Source organism: Amphiura filiformis, chromosome 3, assembly GCF_039555335.1.
Source record: "Amphiura filiformis chromosome 3, Afil_fr2py, whole genome shotgun sequence".
NCBI lineage: Eukaryota > Metazoa > Echinodermata > Ophiuroidea > Amphilepidida > Amphiuridae > Amphiura > Amphiura filiformis.
In genome coordinates, this window is record NC_092630.1 from 61,639,141 (window position 1) to 61,660,258 (window position 21,118).

The following is a 21,118-nucleotide window of genomic DNA, read 5'->3' on the forward strand; positions in this document are numbered from 1 at the left end:
AACTACACTACCACACATAGATAATTGAACAGATTGTAGCAGTTTCTAATTTGTGAGTACCTTGAGCAGTTTAAAATGAATGTTTACAAAATTGTACATTTTATGTCCCCTGGAAATACTGATGATGGTAAAAAAATCAAATTCTCATCAACATCACATAAAAGTTACTACTATCCTTTGTGTGTAGGATATATTTGTCAGCAAATTGCAGAATCCCAAGAATCCCAAAATTATAGAGACAAAGAATCAAGATTTTAATCTTGTTTGAGAACCAATCTTCTTTTTCGCATCACTTGATTTGTGGTTGAAGGTCACACTTGGGGTACTGAAAGAGGTTATTATTATTTTATGTGATGTTGATGTTTTATGCATATCCAAAGAAGAAGAGCTCTCTACATTCAGTTTAAAAAGGGCAGATAACAGATTTAACCATGTTACATATGGGGTCAAAGATAAGTAAGGGGTGCGTTGCGTTAGTGAACTCAAAAATAGCACTAATAGCACAAGTGTGCACAAGAGAATTTGCACGTAAGTTCTGACAAGTTGAGCGCTCCTTGTACACTCCGATAAGCAATGTCACCAGGTCTGAACGCTGTATCGGCATCGGCTGAATTCAAGTATGCATTAGAGTTCACAGGCATGAAATATTCCAAGCTATGTGTTATTAATCTATGGATTTAACATATCTTTAATAATTTCATGCTAATATACAGGTCTAAAGTTGAGCTGAGTGACCTAAGGGACCAACTGGTAAGGGCACCAAAGAAGGAAGAAGTTGAAAGGTAATGTGGCATTTACAGTCAAATCGTTATACTATATATTCCTGAACTATGTGTGTAGAGGGTTTGGCTATTGGTCTATTGCATTAACCCTAACCGGACCCATGGTTTTTTTGCTATCGGAAGGGGAAAACAAATGAAAAAAGAGAGAAGATGGTCACTTGGTACCCCGGGGATTTGATCCTAGGACCCCTCGCATGCAACGCAGAAGATCACCGACTTGTAGCCACTTGGGGGTTCCACTGGCCTGGCTGGCGATTCCCTGGGTACATATGACTTAGGCTGATTGCATCACCGCATCACGTGGAATGCATACATGCGCAGTGATTTTTCACAGTGAGCTTTTGCGAGTTTTGGTTCGGTTAGGGTTAAGTGGGAAGCCTTAGTTAAATAGCTGAAGTGTAGCATCACTCTTGCCTACTTATATTTCCAATGGAATGCAAGAATAATTTTTGTTGCATGAATGCACAAACATTTCATCATCATGAATTTCAAAGGAAATAATGTTAAGGGGGAAGGGTATGTGATAAATAGTAATAATAATCAGATTGACATTATGTAATATTCTGTCGGTCCAACATCCGGGCTATCTCTAGTCTCAGGCCCAAACTGCATGTGGCTCACGGTTTGTTATGAACATCAGAAACCGGCTGTGGAGGAGGTTACATAGCGATGTTGTTGGAGTGACATTCAATTTCGGAAAAAAAGACACTCGACCATGGAATTTAATTTTAAGTTTGTCAGTATAAAACGGCAAATCAAGTAAGTTTCTTCCACTCTGCAGACTTAGAAACGGTTGTTTGATTCCACTGACTATTTGCGATCGAAATTTACATAACACCAATGACAGAAATCATCAACAAAAATCGAATCAGGGACTTGTTTTCACTCGACCGTGAGTCGCATCATCAACCTGAAGTGACGTGGCACGGACCGACAGAATAGGCAATTTGCAAAAGAGATCCACTTTTAAAATTGTGAATTGCCATGCTTGAAAAATACTGACAGTAGTAATGATAATCAGATTTACCTTATACAATATGGGCTATTTGCAAAAGTTTCTTGACACTACTAAAAGAGGTCCGCTTTTAAAATTGTGAATTGTCATGCCTTGAAAAATGTTGACAGCTTGCCATTTCTTAACATTATGGCTTACTTGTATACGTACACCAGGTAAATCTACTGAAACCAGTCAAAGTAGAGTCATTTTTAATAAATTCACAAGAAAGAAATTGCCACCTGTCAACTGGGCTATTCCAGTTGAAATCCACACTACCCCTGTGGAAGATTTTGGAAATATCTTCCACAGGGCGAGTATGTTTTTCAAATATAATTCCTCAGGGTTAATCATTTTGAAACCCATACTCCCCCTGTATTATGGCTTTACTTATATCTTCCACAACTGGAGTGCGTATTTCAAATAGAAGTCACCCAACTGTCTATTCTATTGAAAATTACACTCCCTCTGTGGAAGACTTTAGCTTGATCTTCCACAGGGGTAGTGTGGATTTCAACTGGAATAGCCCATTGAGTGTGATGTTTTTTTCTTGACAGGTTACAAGCTAGTCTAGAGAACAGTAGTGGCAGTAGCAGTGCTTTACAGGAAGATCTTCAGATGAAACACTCACAAATAAGTAGTCTTGAACAGGAACTTGTACAGGTGAGATGAGAGTACTTTGAAATTGTCAAGTTGACGTTGTTAAGATTATATAGCTCTATATTTATGATTTCATCGGATGCTCATGACTGCTCATGTTTTTAATATGTTTGTTTTGTGAGTGCAGAATTCTGAGTGTTGTCTAAATAATGTTATGATTTTTGGCCCCCACACATATATCAGTTCGGGGGCACTGCTAATTCAAAGACGTCTCTGATATCAAAGACTCTTCAGTGCCGAGACACCTGACAGTATCATAATTCAGAGACGTCTCATAAATCACATACTCCCTAGTCTCAAAACCCAGCCGCAAACGATAAATGTTAGTGAACGTGAACCGGCGCAGCGGGAATAATTTTGCGAGTAGGCCTAATCAGGGTTGTAGCTAGCCCAAGTTGAGTGCCTGCTAATTTAACTATCCAATTCATAAATTAAAGCGCAGGCTCAGGGTACACTCTTTATATTCAAACGTGAGAAATCGGGGAATGCTAAAAGAAATTTTGTTGCTCTTTTTCATAACTTTGAGCTTAAATGCTGCAGAATAACTTTGCTTCCTCGACGACATTTTGCAGACTTTCATTTCTCCGTACACATCAAAACTCAACATGTGGTGATGAATGCACCAAAACTTTTACATTAATATTTCATAGAGTATATTTACTTGAACTGCAACATTATATGGGGAGTAGTAAATTAATTGTTCAGGCCCCGACTCATGGAAACAATTTCAACCAATACCAAGAAGAAACTAGAAACATTTTTATTCACTATTTCATTAAAACATTTTTATTTCCTAAAATTATTATCATCGTTATTATTTACAGGGCGTTTCTAGATTCCGAGACCGTCGGGGGCTGAACTGAACAAAATTTCAAAATGTTGAACATCGGCGTGGCAGCGCCGCTAGGGTTGTCTGAGGGGCGATGTGCCCCCTCACCCCTCCGAATTAAACATTTTTTTCAATGTGAAGGCCCCAAATTAAATGGAGCCATTTGGTGCAACATGTTTATTGGTTATTTTCGGAGCATATATTATACTTTTTACAGATTTCCAACTGAGCTGCAAATTTTAGTTTTAAATGAACAGGCATACTTAACTGTGCTCAATAACTCCTACAATTCAGCCTAAGTGTAGCCTTTTTTTGTTTTAACGCAAGGGGTGCTTGAGGGGGATCTGCTATAATAGGCCTATAGGCATATATCTATGAAAGATAGGCCTGTAATTCATAACAAATTTCCTGCGGACCTGACTTCTGGGCCGCAAATGTTATGGGTATGAACCTGCTCAATTAGGCCTATATGGATACTTGCAAGTTAGCCTTTTCTTTTTGACGGAGAAGGGTACCTGAGGGGGATGTGCTCTCTCAGAAGTTGGAGAACTTTTCAAAAAAATTAATGAAAGGCACAATAAAGTCATTTTGTGTAAAAGTTTACACTTATTTATTGGTATTATTTTCGGCATAATAGATTTCAACGGACCCGAGTTGTGAGTGAGGGGGGGGGGGGTATTATCCTCAAACTAAATGCCATTTGGTGCAACATTTTGCATTAGGTCCCTATTATTAACTTATTTTTCCGACCATCATGATTAAGCATAGCTTATAGGCCATTATAATCATGTTATGATAATGCATAATAATTATGTATTTTAGAACGGATTTCCAGTGGATGCGATTTCCGTGTCACAAATTTCAAGCATGAACATATATATGATGCGCAATGACTAACGTACTTTTCTTCTTTTCTTCCTTGTTTTCTTTCCACTTTTCTGCCTTTCTTTTGCCTAAAAATGCCCGGACATTGAAATGAGCCTGGGTGGCTGTGGCAAAACAAAATTTTCATCCCAGTTTTGCTAATATTTTGTGCCGGTTTTTGTAACATTTTCGTCCCGGTATTGGTATTATTTTATATTGTTTTCAGTTTTCGGGATATTTCTTTCTTTCAATTTTTGGGAAATTAGACCGAAAAAGTAGGCCTTTTCCTTTTCCTTCCCTTTTCCGTCCCTTCGATTTTTTAGGGGGCACTGTCTATATACCTTACTGCCCCACTAGCTTTGCCCAGGTCCGTACGCAGGGGGGGGGGGGGGTGGTGTCGGGGGGCAAAAGGAAAAAAAAAGGTATTTTTAATGCTTTTTTAGTCAAAAAGTCCAAAGTTTTGGGAATGTCCACTTTTTACAAAATCGGAGCACCCCTGGAAAAAGTCCACCTTTTAAAATCAGCACCCCCCCCGAAAAGAAATAATGCGTACGGGCCTGGCTATGCCACTGCTCTGTCACTCCCCTTCCTCTCCCCCCTTCTTCCCTCTCCTTCTCTCTCTTTCTCCCTCTTTTTAAGACCGGGGCTGCAGGCCCCAAAGCCCCACCCCCTGGGCACGCGCCTGGTTTACCGTAATTTGTTGATCTATTTTGAGCCACCTGATCATAACATAACCCCACCCTTATTAATAAAATACAAGTGTCCATAATTATCCAAATTCATCCCATGCACGTGTACAAGAAGAGTCAGGCCACGAGGTTAGGCCTGAACGTTTCCGTAGGGGCCTACCATTTTCCCCAAGTAATATTTTTGAAAAGGTGCCGCAAGTGTGCCGCCACAATGCGTGCCAAAAAATCGCTCCCTTCCCCTCGTTGACTGGCAAAAAATTCCTTGTCCCTCATTTTTGCCTTGCCAAAATATTCACCCTCCCCCCATGAACTGGGATTTTTTACTTCAAAACGTTGGAATTGTGCCGTAAATGGCTCGATTTTGCAATCTAAGTATTTTCTGAGTCCATTTGTCAGAATTTGCACAGATAGATATGATGTTTGCACAGATAGATATTTTCTAAACATAGGAAAGCATGTTCTGATACATTCACCTTCGTGCCGATGTGCTGCATCTAGCCCCGAAATGTCAAAAAAGCACGACGTATGTGATATCACAGACCCCCGTATGTGAAATCACTGACCCGTCTTTGATATCAGAGACGTCTTTGAATTAGCAGTGCCCCCGAACTGATATGGGGCTTATGTTATCCAAATGGGTGGTTGGTTGCCTGTTTGTTTGTCTGCCTGGTTGTTTGGCTGTACGTCCGGGCGGAAGCAAAACCATTAATCCACTCTGCAGCTTAAACGCAATAACCAATCAACTTGGTATGGTGATATGATATGGTGGCCTGATGTGCTGTATAGTTTTGTGTCATATAATTTGCATATTTATGATTATTAATGAGCTTATTTGCATATTTTGCCTACATTTTCATTAATCCACTCTCCAACTTCAACGCAATTAGGGATTCAATCATGTTTCACCGTTGTTCATCACCGTTTAACAACGATGCGGCCGCGTCGTCTGCGTGGTTTACTTTTTTACGAATTTTACGCTCTCTCGCGTAACGCGTAGTCTCGCTCGCGTTCGCGTATACGCTATAGTAAAAGTGTGGATTCATCACGGATTAACAACGGTTGGCTCCTGTACAAAGGTATAGGAGGAGTTGTTGAATAACTGATCAACTTGGTATGGTGATAGTATATGGTGGCTTGCTGTGCTATATAGTTTTGTGTCATATAATTTGCATATTTATATTTACAAACCTTTGTTATTTACACATGTGTGGGGGCCACCTTAATTACAAACTGCGTAATTCTAGTTTTCATAGTACCTGGAAAGTTAACAAGCACATTTTTTCAGTACCTGTCTGTCTTAAGGGGGAAAACAGTACTTTCCTATTTGTGCAAATGAGAATCTTCCAATTCTCTCTCTCATTTTCAATTTATTTGATATTTGATATTAGAAGGACATTCAAGGACATATTCAGAATACAATTCGATATGTCTGATGTGCTCTCATGTCCCACAAAACAATACTGTGCAAACGTTGTTACCAGAGCCCTTAAAAAGCAATAGTTCCTTACATGGCCAAATTGAGATCATTTCCTTTGTTTGATACAGATAAGGAAACAGCTGGAAGAAGAGTCATCAAGTAAACAGAAAATGGAACAAGAATTGCAGTTCTGTCAGCAACAGCAGCAGCAACATGCTGAAGGCAATGCAGCAAGGGTTGCTGATTTACAGCAGCAGATTAACCAGGTAATTGATTTACAAATATGCTAAATGAAAGGTGGTTGCATGGTGTTTTTAACCTGCAAATCAAAGCCAATTACTCAACCATTTTTATTCTTAAGTTTTTATTTTTTTAATTTTATTTGTGAAATATTTATTGAGGGATTTAAACTGCTTCAGTGGCAAGCACTGCTTTCCAAGCAGGCCCTCATACAATGATATTTACAACATTATTACAGAATATTTACAAAATAACATGATATTTAAAATGTATACAAAAACATCAATAATAAGTATGAAAGAAAATAAATGCATCCCAAGTACATGAACGATATAAATCTAAAAATACATACAATATAAAATAAATGATTATGATTTAGCAGGATTAATGATGCATGTCTTGAATTGATGCAAAGACAGAGTTTCAAGGTTTACACGATATGATGGTGATAAGTTATTCCATAAGTTTGCAGCTCTTTGAGTTATGTTGCTTCAGTGATTTAGATTCCAGAAGCAAAAATGTGTATATCAATGTGGTCCATCGAACATAGCACACAACTTCCAGGGTGCTAACCACCAAACTACCATGTTTTTGTTATCCAGGCCTGAAATTCTCTGGCGTTATGAGATAAATATGCATTTTCACCTTATACCAAATTCTGCATTTTGGCAGGATAAAGTGGGTCACACCCTTGACATCTTAAGAAGTAGAACATGTTTTTATCCATCATTTATACCATTTTGTAGATTACTACCTCAGGTGATGAGAAGCAGAAGGAGATTGAGAGGTTACAGAAACAGCTGAGTGAACAGAGAGAGACCAGTGAATCCCAGCAGAGACAGGCGGAACAACAGATAGCTGCATTACAACTACAATGCTCCAAGGTAGGGATACATGTTGTATATTGGTCATGTTTAAATGGTTGTTTATGTCTGCCCGTCTTTTGTTGTTTGGGATGATGGGAGTCACATCATCGTCTGATGTTGGGAGAATGCTATCAGTGTGTTTTAATTGGTCTTACGGTATTATTCCAGCAGAGAAGGAAACAGGAAAATTGCAGCAAAAGGTGTTTTTGTACTGTGATAAAATACCAAGGAAACACTTAGTCCATTTCACTTCCTCAAGACAGTAGTATCTATGTGTGATGCATGCGCGATAAAAGGGGGGTGTATTTGTAGCGGTGATGTGGCGCGAGACGATTGTGCCTTACAGATATATCACCTTTGATGGTACATGTATGTAATCACAGGTGGATGCCACTGTCTCGAGCCTTGAAGAAGCCAAATGGGCTATATATACTTCATTTGCATATGATCTTTTTAAAACTGACTTTGAGATATATGTACAGGTATATTACTCTGAACACGGGATCAATAGCTTAACATCCCCTCTAAAAGACAGAGTACTCTCATGGTTTATTTAGCCAATTCTAATTATTGTACCATGGGAAAAGTGGAAGTCTGAATTTCATCTACATAAATTGCTGATGAAATTCAGACTGAAATTTCTGAATCAATACCCCGGCAAGTTTCTAGTGTGACATATATGAACCTAGGACTTCTCATGCACCAAAGCTGAGTACCCGAACCCTGTGCCACACTCTGTATACCTATCATTGTAAGGATCTGAGGACACCATCATTATAAAGGTTGGTATGATAATACCTTAATAAAATTTTTACCTGGTATTGTACCATGTTTTTTGTTACTCTTTACAGGCTGAAGGAGGAAGTAGAAGCAAAGAAGATCAACTGAGTGATCTTGAAACACAACTCAGTATGCTACAACAACAGTACCAGCATGAGAGTGAGAATAATGATGATTTGAAAGGTCAATTACGGGATAAACAAGCGCAGTTGGAGCAGCAAGCTAGGACCATAGAAAACAAGTAAGAGGGTGTGGCTATATGTGTTTCATTGGGTCCCTTTTAGTTCAGTTCAGTTCAGTTCAGTTTTATTTTCATCTCAACACACATACATGTAAATAACATGATATAGAAAAAAAACCATTTTGTAATAAATTAGTAACAATGCAATGCCAAATAATTTACAATTGAGATATCAATATTAATATTACAAAATAATATTTTAATAATGTGGTATGAGAGATGTGGATGCCACAGAAACGCAAAGCGTGTAAAGTTGTGGCACCCATTTGAAGGTTACAGACAAGTCTATAGCTTAAATACAATATTCGATATTTATAAGGTTACAAATTCTATGAATGCCATAGACAGACAACATAAAGTCCGAAAAATCAATGAAGCATAAAATGCGAACTAAAGCAGCGCATGTGATGTTGCTTTTATTAATGAGACCCATCCCTATTTGCAGATATCAAACTTAATTGCATCACAAGGGTAGGTATGACCAGATAGGGCTCCTATTCCTTCCACACAAATAATCTGTGACCACAGACACTAGATGAAGCAAGTCATCATATGAGGAAATTAAGAAGATTGCCAGCATGGTTACCAGTTTATTATTGTAGAAACCTCAAGAAGAAGGGAAAAGGGTTGAGGGTCCCTAATCTTAATACAGGAAAAATAATATATAGTGATACTTTCTTGCAACATCACACAATGAAGCTGATTTTCTGGTGTGGGATATACCAACAAGTGTGTACTTTAAAATATTAATTAGTCTATACTGGTAAGTATAAATTGTTGTCTAAAAAACAATTTGACAATTCCCCCTCCCACACACACCCTCACCCCACTCCCACACACACAATTGTTTTTGTGGAAAAAGGTATGTGTTACATCACAACCAAAATCATGCTGATTTAACTTTCTTATTAGCTTTCAGTACGTAATATTAATGTAAGTAACCCTTGGCAGTTTAGGTGCACTATAATCAAAACTTTTCTTATTCCTTCGTGTCATTATAGGAGCTCAAAAATGTTGGAGTTAGAAGACAGTTTGAAGAAGCAAAAAGAGGCTGCCACAAGACTGGAGGAAGAGAGAGCAAACCTTCTGGTCCAGGTGATTATCATAGTTTGTAATAGCAACTACACTATTATGTTTTACACACTGAAACCAGTAACGAGTATTATAGTCTTGATCGTACAGGTCCACATGTTCTGCTTTGCTAAAGAAATTCAGAATTTTACACCTGGCAAGAGAAAGAAATATTTAATTTACCATTACATTAGATGTAACTGATATCATTCTGATTAATGAGTTAGACGGTTACTGAGTTACTCCTATTTATAAATTTGTACAGATTGAAGCAGGAGAAGGTGCCAATACAGCCATTCAGCAACTTAAACAAGAAAACGTAAGTACACTTGTTGTTCATATTCCACAAAACTATGGTAAATGCATTACTACATGTTTGTATACTGAAAAAAAGCTCTATAATTAAATCAAGTAAAGTGGTAAGATGACTCCAACAATGATTTTGCCGTCAGGTGGAAGTAGTATTCATTGCATTGCATGTTACTGCAATGCATAATCTATGTTTGGAAATTGTCAGTCATAGTTCAGACAGATACTACCTGCTCATATGTCAAGCAATTGAATCAATTCTGATATCTACAAATAACGACCGTCCTTGTCCAAAAAATTCTATGTACATATGTGACGTGGCGCACTCCATTAACTTTTTATTTTCTTTTGAATTATATTATATAGTTATGAAAGTTCCAAAAAAGGTTAACAGGCCACAGGATTAAAGTTATCATAGCACGTGTATAGTTTCATCAGCTCGTAATCAGCGGATTAATATAAATATATTTTATTTCGAGAGTTGTCTTGTAACATCTCACCAGAAGTATCACAAATTATTAATTCAAAGTCCTATACTCCATCTACTTTATTTAACATGCACAAAATCAATCAGATAGGCCAACTATATCACTCTTAACATGGGTCTACTTTTCGGCGCAGTGGTAAAAGCCTAACAATTCCCGCCGATTATGAGCTGATCAAACTATAACAATTTCAGTTGTTGGGATAACAAACATATGACACTTGTATTTAAGCTATTTTTCAACTAATTGTTTTGTCAGACTGATTTGCAAGAACAGTTATCAGATGAGAGGAAGAGTAAAGAAGATCAGGCTTCAACATATCAGGGTCAAGTGGATGACCTTCACACACAGTTACAACAGGTGAGTGGGTCAAAGGTCAAGAGGGGAATAATATAGGGAACTTGGATTTTCTAGATGGTATCTGTAGATATTGTTTCTAGGTAGCGTTTCTAGATGTTATCTGGATATTCCATGTCTGGTTCTATTAGATGAACATCCTCTTTCTACAATCTACTGCAATTACTACATTATGCCTATTGCCTTATATGTTAGAAAAATAATGAATCACATGATTTTATTTAAAACAAACTCATATTGACCATATACGAATAAAACAGCCGGATCTGAACACGCGATATTCCTGCGCCAAAATTATCTATGGCAATGACTCATGGTTATTTGTGCTCAATTGTCGTCAGCCTTCATTGTAATACTTGGACGTCATTGTCCCAGGCAATTTCAGTGTCTGGAAATTTTGAATATTGCGTGTTGAGAGACGGCTGTTTTTATGGTCAATATGAGTTTTGTTTTGTTTTAAATAAAACCACATGATTTATGATTGATAATTATTTTTCTAAAGGAAAAGTTTTTGAAAAAAAACCAGCATTGATCATCCCTCACAGTTTGTGAATTTGTAGGCTTACGGTCACATGCACAGGAGAAATAGTTCATGCATGGGTTCTTGAAACACTTTCTTGTTGGTATGGAACAATGTGTGTTTCTGTTGACGTTTTGGTGCTAGGTTATTTATGCGGAATTGTCTTTCCAGAGTGAACACCCTCACTTCTATTTCAGATAGCAGCTAATGTCGATTGTATTTTCTTGGTCGGGCTGACGTCACAAAGGGGAAATAGCCTTGTAAAACCAGTGTGCGCATGTGCAGTTCCCCTTTCTCGAGCTGGTTGCTATGCGCGCGCTTGTGCATAGGGGTCGAAGGGGACAATGTTCCCGGATGTCCGACCGAGTGTATTGGGCCAATCCAATCTTTTACATGTAGCATACATTTTCCTGAAAAATGTTTTAATTGAAGCACCCTAGTTGTATAAGGAATATTTTTCTTTTAAATATTTTTAATCTGGAGCTCATTTGCAGATCTTTTTTATGGATAGGAAATCTTTTGATCTTATTTCAAGATTATTTGGAGTGATGACACTCCAATGTTTAAGGCATGATAAATTTGTTTTTTCTCATCCATTTGGTTTCTCCTTTTTATGTCTGCCCCTTTATTTTGTGTTTAGTGTAATTAGACCACCCTTTAATTTAGTGCATTAGGTACTATTGGGTTCTAGCCTGGTCTCTGACCGAATTGTTATAAATAAAAAAAATTATTACATCATGACAATTATATTTTCATATAACAATAATATTACAAGCCAGGATATTTTTTAAATAATATTCAATTACTGCTTTCCTTATTATACAGAGCAAGAGTGATTTTGGTAGTTTAACAGAGAAGCATCAGAAGGTTGATGGTTTATTGAAGGAAACACAGAGTAAGTTGTCGGCTAGTCAGGAGAAAGCTGTAGCACTAGATGTAGAACTTAAAACTAAGGTGAGTTGTTACCATAGCAAATAGATTGAAATAATATGACACAATCTGATCCAATCAGGCCAACGGAAGCAGTTTTCAAAATTTAGATGATTATCATCATATACTTTTACAATGCCCAAGCATGTATTGATGAAATCCATACATCCCTGGATTACGGCCAGAGTGGGCCCATTGGTGTTGGGATGCAGGTGTTAATTCCACTTGAGTAAATACTGTATCATTTGTTTTGTAAATAATTTGTTTTGTATATATCTACTAGATTTAAGGGGCCAGAGGGGCGGTTCCGCTAGAACGAGACCAGTTTTTGCTCTCATACATATACCATTTTTCACCCTGATATGGCAGTGACGTCAGTCCGCATTTCATTGGGCGCAGCCTCAAATCGCTAACATTTGCTCAACGCGCTGGTATACACATGCACACTTTTCAAGACGCCGCATAGATGCGCGAGCGAAACAGCTGCTTCAATATGTTGACGCGACTGCCATATCTGGGTGAAAATTTGTATAATCAAATGTAATGTTAGTTATTCTCTATGGTTATATCCTGTTAGATCTCACAGCTAAATCTATAAATTCAAAGTATTTCAAAAGCGCATTTTTCATTGTGGTTATTTTCTCACAGAATGAGATGATGTTAGCTCAAGAGACATCGGCAGCCACTCAGCGGACAGATTTAGAAAGTCATCTAAGAACTGCTCAGAGTGCTCTAGAAGAAAAACAAAAGGAACTTCAGACCACTAGGGAAAATGTAGACAAGGTAATTTAGCAGCATCATTTATACATGTATATTCACATGCAATACTGGCTAAGAACTGTGCATGTAGTGCACAGTTTCCAATGTAGAAACCTTTCGTTGGGTGTATGCTTTGCATGCTGGATATCATTGCAACCTTTTTTCATGTGAGTCAAATAGGAAAGTTAATCTTAACCAAAGCAAAATGAAGTAAATTTTACCTTTTAAAGCACACAGGCAGTATTAATATTTTTGGTACCCATCAGTCTTTGGTGTTAATAATTTTGGCAAGCTTGCTTCTTCAATATGCAACATTGGATCTTCTTGAAATGCTCAGGCTTTGTAGTTTTATGACCTTTATTCATATGAGTGAAATGAGAATCAGTCATTATGTTAACATTTTTTTTTAATCAACCTATATTATTTTTATACCAGGCTCATAAAGAACTAGCAGACGGTAGGGAAAGGATTAGTCAACAGGAACAGAGGGTGCAGGATTTACAAGGGCAGTTATCTGCCTCACAACATAAATGTGACTTACTAGAAACAGATATAAAACACAAGGTAGGAATTGGTTCAGTGTAATGTGATGACAATTAGTGACAAATTTGATACCTTCAATTTATTTTTACATCTCCTGAAAACCAAGAATTATAATTTACAATAATGGGATGGATTATATAACTGCTGCAAGAATTGCTCAATCAATAAGTATATATTTTGATCATAAAAGTTAATTACGTTTCATAAGCCAGATTTTATGTAAGCTATTCCTTCTGTAATGTAAGTGGTGCCTGTTGGCTATTCAGTATGGTACCCATGTTTTTTTTTTTTTTTTTTAATCTTGACTACCTAAAGCGGGACATCGTTTTTGTACATTGAGCATGCATGTATGCGATTCGCTTCCATGTAAAGGGATCAAGTATATATTAAACTTTACTCACACAAGAGTTTCTTGTCCCTTGTTTCCAGCCATTTCATTGCAATGGTAATTGGTGAACAAATATAATGGTAATCACTATAAATATGCAAATAAACTGGAAGTCTTTGGTGACCAATTTCTGCATGTCGTCTTTAATATTTTTCAACAAGATTGATAATATAATGTTTTGGGTTAATTTTACTCAATAACTCAACTTAAAGTAACCATTTTGAAACTATTAATTTGCATTAATTTTGTTGTTGCAGACTTCACAAATAGGTACTCTGGAAACAGACAAAGCATCAAGTGAGGAAAAGTTAAAATCACAACTGGTTACAATAGAAACACAACTCAAGGAGAAAGCAGCAAGTCTTGAGGAATTGACCAGGCAACATCAGGAGGTATGAACTACCTTTTTACATGGTAACTTTTTCATTGGATAGTATGCAATGATTTGGGCAGTGTTATTTTGATTTTAAGCTTTATTCAAGTTCACTGGATATCATTTGATGAGCGCAGGGTAATCCTGGGATTTTCAGGTAATTTTGTGCAGGTACCCGTATACCAGGGATCAAGTCAAAGTGAAAGGTGAACTTTTTCTTGAACCATATCTTGGTATCCATTTAGTAATCAACGTTGTCCAACGACCATCTGTTTGTCTAGCTAGGTGACCTGCCCATGATCACTTCTCAAAATAATGTGATACAAGTAAAAGAGTAGTTGAAGATGAGCCTCTTTTGACAACAAAAACAACTATTAACCCCTACCACAACTGTAAACTTTGAGTGCACTATGCTTAGTTACTTTCTTGTATTCTTGTCTGACACATTCTGCTGTATCACAAGCTACACATGTACAGGGTGTATCAAAATGATTGGTACCGACGACTTTTCATTTTTTACCGATTTTTTAAACTATTTTTTGTACCAGTGTGGGGTAAATTGTTTACATATTTGTAATTATAGTAGTTTTATCTTCTCTAAGAATTTTAGATCATAAAGATAGCACACTCTGTTCAGAAGTTACATGATTCTAAAGGAAAGTAGGTGCTTTTACATTTTTCATCGTAACGCTGGATCAGTAGCGCACCATTTTCAAAGCTATATTTTACTACAAACACCTTGTGAGAATGATATTTTGAAAATCATGGAAATGTTTAATTTTTCCTTGCCTATTTCTTCATTCATAATAAATATAAATGTTCTAATCAACATTTATTGGTTGATTGAGAGTAATGAATAATTTAGGTGGGGTGAAATAAGTTTGTGTATCAACACCTTCCAGGGCTGTAATTTAAATTATAGTATTGAGATTACTATTAAGTAGATGGTGTGGCAGAATTGCTATACTGTTGACAGTGTAGGTTAGGTTAGGCCTGGTAAAAGTATTCCACAGTATTCCACACTTCAGCGTGCATTCATAGTAAAGAATCGCTGGATGACACGAATCTATGGAGAAGTGCAGAGAAGATTTTGAAGACAGTTTCCAAGCGCAAGGAGGATCTCATGCAAACATGCTATAACTTGCAATGTAAATGTTTCACAATTTGATATGGGCAATAATTACAGAACGGATTCATCCCAGGTGTTAGAATGTAAGTTCAATTCATTTCAAGATAGGGCTTCACCTCACACTGCCAGAGTCGTAAGGCAGGGACTTCATAACTATCTTTGTAAAAGCACGTGTAAAGCAATTCTTTGTTATGTAGACTGAGGTGAGATATTGAAGAGCATGTGTGCAATAAATAGTTCAAGCAGTGAACCTATTCATCTTGTGTTGTGTAAGTAAAACCATGATTACGCCGATCTTCATTTAAATGACAATAGCTCCCAGATGCATCAACCTATCATCTTCAGATTATTAGATCAATAAGTTCATACCTGCCAAGTGTCCCGATTTTGGCGGGACATCCCGATTTAGACCCCCCCCCCCCCAAAACGTCATAAAATCGGGATGTCCCGATTTTCTATTAAAAAAAAATTTTTAAAAATTTTGTTTTTTATTTTTCAAAAAATATTTTTGGCCAAAAAATGAAGTTATAGGCCCTAAATTACTTGTTATTGAAGGTTGGAAACCATAGAAATACTGCTACTTTTTTTTTTTAAATGCCAATTTTTTTTTACAAAGTTGGATTAAGTTGTACATTTTGATTACTTTTGCTTCTATTGAACAGTCAGGGACACATTGAATTAGTGTACATTGTTAGCTGTTCAATAGAAGCAAAAGTAATTAAAATGTACAACTTTATCCAACTTTGTAAAAATAAATTAACAATTTTTTTTTTAGTAGCAGTATTTCTCTGGTTTCAACCTTGAATAGCAAGTAATTTAGAACCTATAACTTGCTTTTTTGGCCAAAAATATTTTTGGAAATAAAAAAAAAAAAAAAAAAGAGGGAGGTCAAAATTTGATGATTCATCATTTTATATTATGCGCATTATATATATCAATTTCAGCCACGTAGGCCATGTTATTAGGCAAAAAAAGAACTTTGAAGAATGTCTCTCATGTACAAAAGTATAGGAAACTGAACATTTGAAACCACTTTTTTAGGATGAAGGAAGCATTTTTTTCAAAAAAGTCTAAAACATGTTTTTATGTCAAAAGTGGTCTTTTGGGGTGCTAAATCTTCTAACATTGCCTGGGCTTAGGTACCTACTTTGCATATTTTATGGTATAATTTTGAGAAAACAAGTCAAGATAACAGCCTTGAAGAAGATTGCATGTATAATAGATATTCTTCAAGGCTGTTATCTAGGCTTGTTTTCTCAAAATAACCATATTTTTTAATCCATTTAAAGGCCCATTCAGTGATTTGCTCATCCGGACGATCGTAAAAATCATCAAAATTCAGATTTTGGTACCTTTGTAATTGGCATAGATGTGCTAACATAGCCTGCTAGTGGTTCGGTCGAAAGCCGTGTATTTTAGACAAAATAAAGCATTTGCATGATTCTGGACTTTTGATACTGACAGTACAAAAAGTCCGACTCGAGATTGAAAGAAGCTCACTCTCCACGTACCAACACGCGTTATGTATTGTTTCTACTACTTATTACATCAGTAGCTACTATTTTAAACAAAATACACAATTTTAACTGTTTTTCATATTTGAATTGACCGTTAGTTTGCCTCGGTGACCTAACTGACCTTTAATTGCTTATTTTGTTTTCTACTACAAAAATTAAACGTCTGTTTTAAATCAATTTAGACTCTACTTCCCCCGTTTTAGAAACACTGGACTAGGAAGTTTTTCCAGTCGATTGGTGGTGCACTGTACGAAAATCTCGATTTTCTCGAGTCGATCTGAGTTGAAGTAGAAAACCTTTCTAAAACTTCTGTTTTTTGACTAATTTGTCGATGTATTCCCGGGAAAAGTGGTTTAATGAAATTCTGTAGACTTATTCTTTATTTCTAAGCAACTCTGACAAATTTCCATTTTTTAAATGTTCCTGTGAAATCACTGAAAGGGCCTTTAAATGTAATTTCCCCTCAGAAATGGTGTCTCCTGTAGTGTAAAATGTGTAGAAACCCTCTGGCTTCCGGGGGCTTCGCTCCCTCGACCCCCACCAGGGGCCCTTAAACAAGCCCCTGGCAGTAGTCACTGAGCCTTCGCCCAGCGTCATGAGCTCGCTCCGCTTCATAAGTGTCCCTATTTCTAGTTTTCAAAAGTTGGCAGGTATGTAAGTTAACATATGCCCCTTTCTATGTATAGCACAAAAATCATATTAATTAGCAATTTTATATTTTTGATATATTTTTGAAAATGTCACATAGCCCGGTACCAATCATTTTGATACACCCTGTACTGCATTTGGAATCCATAAAAATGTCTTATTTTTCATTTTACTCAGACATCAGGTTCTCTCAACTCTACTAAAGAATCATTAGAATCTACCAAATCTAAACTGGAAACAACAGAAGCTGGGCTACGGTCAGAGGAGGAGAAATGTAGGGATCTTGAAGGCAGGTTACAAGATGCTAATTCACAAGCTAAAACACTAGGGGATGAAATCCAGCAATTACAACAACAGGTACAACAGGTAGGTAGTTGGGTTACATTGGCATAGATTATCACAGGATCCTTGATTGATCATTGATCGATTTTAGATTAATTGTTGGTTGTCGTAAGAGGAAGAAGGAGTCAGATTTCCCCTGAAAAAATCAAGGATTTTAGTTAAACACTGTAACATCAGAAAGAGATCAGCAAAAATGTATTAATTGCTTGATTACATTGTATTTTCACTTAAACACAGTAACCTCAGAATGTGATCAGTATGAAGTATTGTTTGATTGTATTGTATTTTCAGTTAAACACTGTAACATCAGAAAGAGACCAGTTACAAGAATCGTTGAATACAAGTAAACAGGATTTAGAGAAGAAACACCAAGAAATGCAAGCATTACAGGATGGATTTGAAAAACAGAAGGTATCTATAAACTTTACTTTGTAAAATGCTAAGGCAAGGTTCCCCTTAAGATATGCAAACGCAATTGCATCAGACGGAAGGCTTAGACCAAGTATACGACTACAAGATTTCTTGAGTCTGACCTAAGTCAGACCCAAAACTACCTTTCTGCCTCATGGAAGAGAGGAAATTATTTGTATATTCACTGATGGAGTAATCCAGGTAAAATAAGTATATAATATCCGTTTCAGCTTTTAATGAAGAAAAGAAAACTATATATGAACTGCTTTAATTGTCTTACATATACATTTCAGCTTTTCTAATGAAGAATAGAAAGGTACATAATGAATTGTTTAATTGTAAAATCTGTGCAGTCACTATACTTATGGAGGTAGCCCGCCAGCAGTATGTGGCATTAAACCCTGGCGTTGCCATCATTTTGCACACTTAGACAACACCCTTTGCCTCTTGTTTCTTTCTAAAGTGTATAAGTGGGTACCAACATATAGTGTTTGGAAGGTACAACAGATTTGTTGTGCGAGAGGAGTATTGAGCCCAATCCCCAACCCCAACCACACACAACAAGCTATATACAGGGAATTCTGGCTCAAACCACAAATAAAAAGAGATAATTGCTTCAGCTTCCCCCACCACCACCACATGCAACAAGTTATACAGGAATTCTGGCTCAAACCCCATTGCTCTGGCATGACCTTTGTGGTACTTACATGCACATATGTCTCACTTCACATTATGTACTCTTCTCTTTTGACTAGCTTAACCTGATGACTGAAGCTGCAGTCAAGATAGAAACTGCCGATGTGAAATCCAAGACTCTTCAAGGACAACTGGAAGAAACACAGAACCAACTCAAAGATATTAAGGTGAGTGTTTAGTAGGCCTGTAGCCAGGAGGGGTGCAGTGAGCTCAAAATTGGACCTATTGTGATTTCAACATTTTTTCCCAATAGTGGACCTTTTGTGAATATTTTCTTTAAAAACAGCTGATTTTCAATGTTTATGACAGAAAAAATGAACTTTTTTCAGATTGGCATTTTTTGGGGAGGGAGCTGCATCGCACCTTCACACCTCTGGCTATGGCCTTGGTTGTTAGGCATTCACTGAGATTCTACTAATGGTACTATTAACAGTATATAACTGTCACAGTAGCATGCCAGTCACAATATATGTAGAGGGCACAATGTTTTGTAAGAGCTGCAGAATAATTGGCACCCATTAGGAAATTCAATTTTAAGCAGTTCTCTCAACAAAAATAGTGATTAACTTGATAGTTTATCAGTACATCTGTGGGTCTTCATCAGAAAGTGATGGTGGAGTGGTAAAGTTGGTAATGTGACGTTAGATTGGTACTGCTGGTACCCATCCGCTTCCAATTTCATTATTTTTTTTTTTTACTATGTTGTCGAAATTAGTTGTCAATCCTATGTAAAGATTATGATTGCTAAGATTGTTGGTGATTTTAGAAGCTATATATAAGAAGCCAAAGGTCATTTGGGGATGAACGAGGAATTCTTTAGATATCACCTAGCATTCATAGTTGGCCATATTAATGCAGTAGGCTATTCTAGTTGAAATCCATACATACGAAAAACATGACCTTGAGCTTCCACTCAAGGAGTGCAAATTTCAAATGGGGGTAACGTGAATGGGTGACTCCACATCTACACCCCATGTGGGAAATTAAGCTCATGTCTTCCATAGGGGGTGTATGGATTTCAAATGGAACAGCCCAGTCTCAAGACAAAATCAGTGTGCAAGCTTTTCAGGATAACCTATGCCATGTGCTGTTTCTTGTACAGATAAATCTTGCTACTAAGGCACAGAGTGAGTTAGAATTATCGGATCGTATCAAGCAACTGGAAGTCCAGACAGCTGAACTCCAGCAACAGCTGGTTGCTGAGCAAGGCAAGGTGACAACGCTACAAGCACAGACATCGCAACAGGATGAAGCCATAGCTCAACAAGTAAGTAGCCTTTGTCTAGGTGTGGCTTTGAGTGTGCATGTAAAGTGTGCTGAGGCTTGTGTATCAAACTCTATTCGATGTACCTGTGCGTAGCGCACTATAAATCACTGCGCTTTTTTGTGGGGGTGTGTGCATGTATGTGATTCAGTATTTGCTGCTAAATGAGGATACACACAAGATTCTACTTGTCTTGACTAAAACAAGGACCTACCTGCAATGGAAGAATCATTCTCATTTTGTTAAGAAGCTGCATTGGACTTTGGACTATATAAAGTTCTAATTGATTCTTATAGTTTTAAGTTGTGTCCATGGTCAAAGGGGATATGCCAAATGGCAACAGTGGTGAGCAAATGTATGTATATAGTATGGGGTGGGGCATAGGCGCCAATCCGGCTTGAAATGTGGGGGGAGGAACACCTGCCCAAATTGTTAAAAAGTGGCTGAAAAGAACAAAAAAAATGGGTCATTTTGCCGAAAGTGGGGGGACACATCCCCCTGTCCCTCCCGGGATTGACACTCATGGGGCGGGGTGGGGTGGGTGTGCTCGCATGTGGGTGGGTGTACCAATGTAACTGGGTGTGGGTGGACAGGTGGGTGCGTTGAGTATAATAAAAGTACTAACAGAACTCATGACAGCCCGGGCATGACAGGGCACAGTTATTATCATCAACAAGATATCAAGTACTAGTACATAGCGTGGGGGTGTTTCGGAGATGGAGAGAACAGAGAGAGTGACAGTGTATATCAAACTTTCTTCTTTACTCTTTTTAACAGATGAACCAAAATGAGACACTAGAGCAGCAGATTGAGAGAAAGGAAGAGGTTCAGAAGGAATTGCAACGTAAGATAGAGGTTCTTGAGAAAGACCTGGCTAAACCATGCGCACAGTGTGCCAATTACGAGTCTCAGGTTGTTAAGCTGGAATCGCAGCTGAAGGTCAGTAAACCTCTTCGTAGATGAATTTATGTGTATAGTACTAGTGCATGTACATACATGTGGATATTTTAAAGC

At 37.4% G+C, this 21,118-nt stretch overlaps 1 protein-coding gene across 1 annotated transcript in view; it reads left to right on the plus strand.

The window, feature by feature from the left end:
- LOC140147386 (uncharacterized) overlaps window positions 1-21,118 on the plus strand; it is a 45,359-nt gene that overhangs the window by 9,342 nt on the left and 14,899 nt on the right. The window contains exons 8-24 of the mRNA XM_072169164.1: window positions 714-782; window positions 2,334-2,439; window positions 6,364-6,501; window positions 7,222-7,359; window positions 8,193-8,362; window positions 9,364-9,457; window positions 9,699-9,752; window positions 10,486-10,587; window positions 11,930-12,058; window positions 12,683-12,817; window positions 13,229-13,357; window positions 13,982-14,116; window positions 17,569-17,757; window positions 18,025-18,144; window positions 18,900-19,007; window positions 19,943-20,107; window positions 20,882-21,043. Coding sequence (XP_072025265.1) covers window positions 714-782; window positions 2,334-2,439; window positions 6,364-6,501; window positions 7,222-7,359; window positions 8,193-8,362; window positions 9,364-9,457; window positions 9,699-9,752; window positions 10,486-10,587; window positions 11,930-12,058; window positions 12,683-12,817; window positions 13,229-13,357; window positions 13,982-14,116; window positions 17,569-17,757; window positions 18,025-18,144; window positions 18,900-19,007; window positions 19,943-20,107; window positions 20,882-21,043 — 2,143 coding nt within the window. The remainder of the gene's footprint in view (window positions 1-713; window positions 783-2,333; window positions 2,440-6,363; window positions 6,502-7,221; window positions 7,360-8,192; window positions 8,363-9,363; window positions 9,458-9,698; window positions 9,753-10,485; window positions 10,588-11,929; window positions 12,059-12,682; window positions 12,818-13,228; window positions 13,358-13,981; window positions 14,117-17,568; window positions 17,758-18,024; window positions 18,145-18,899; window positions 19,008-19,942; window positions 20,108-20,881; window positions 21,044-21,118) is intronic.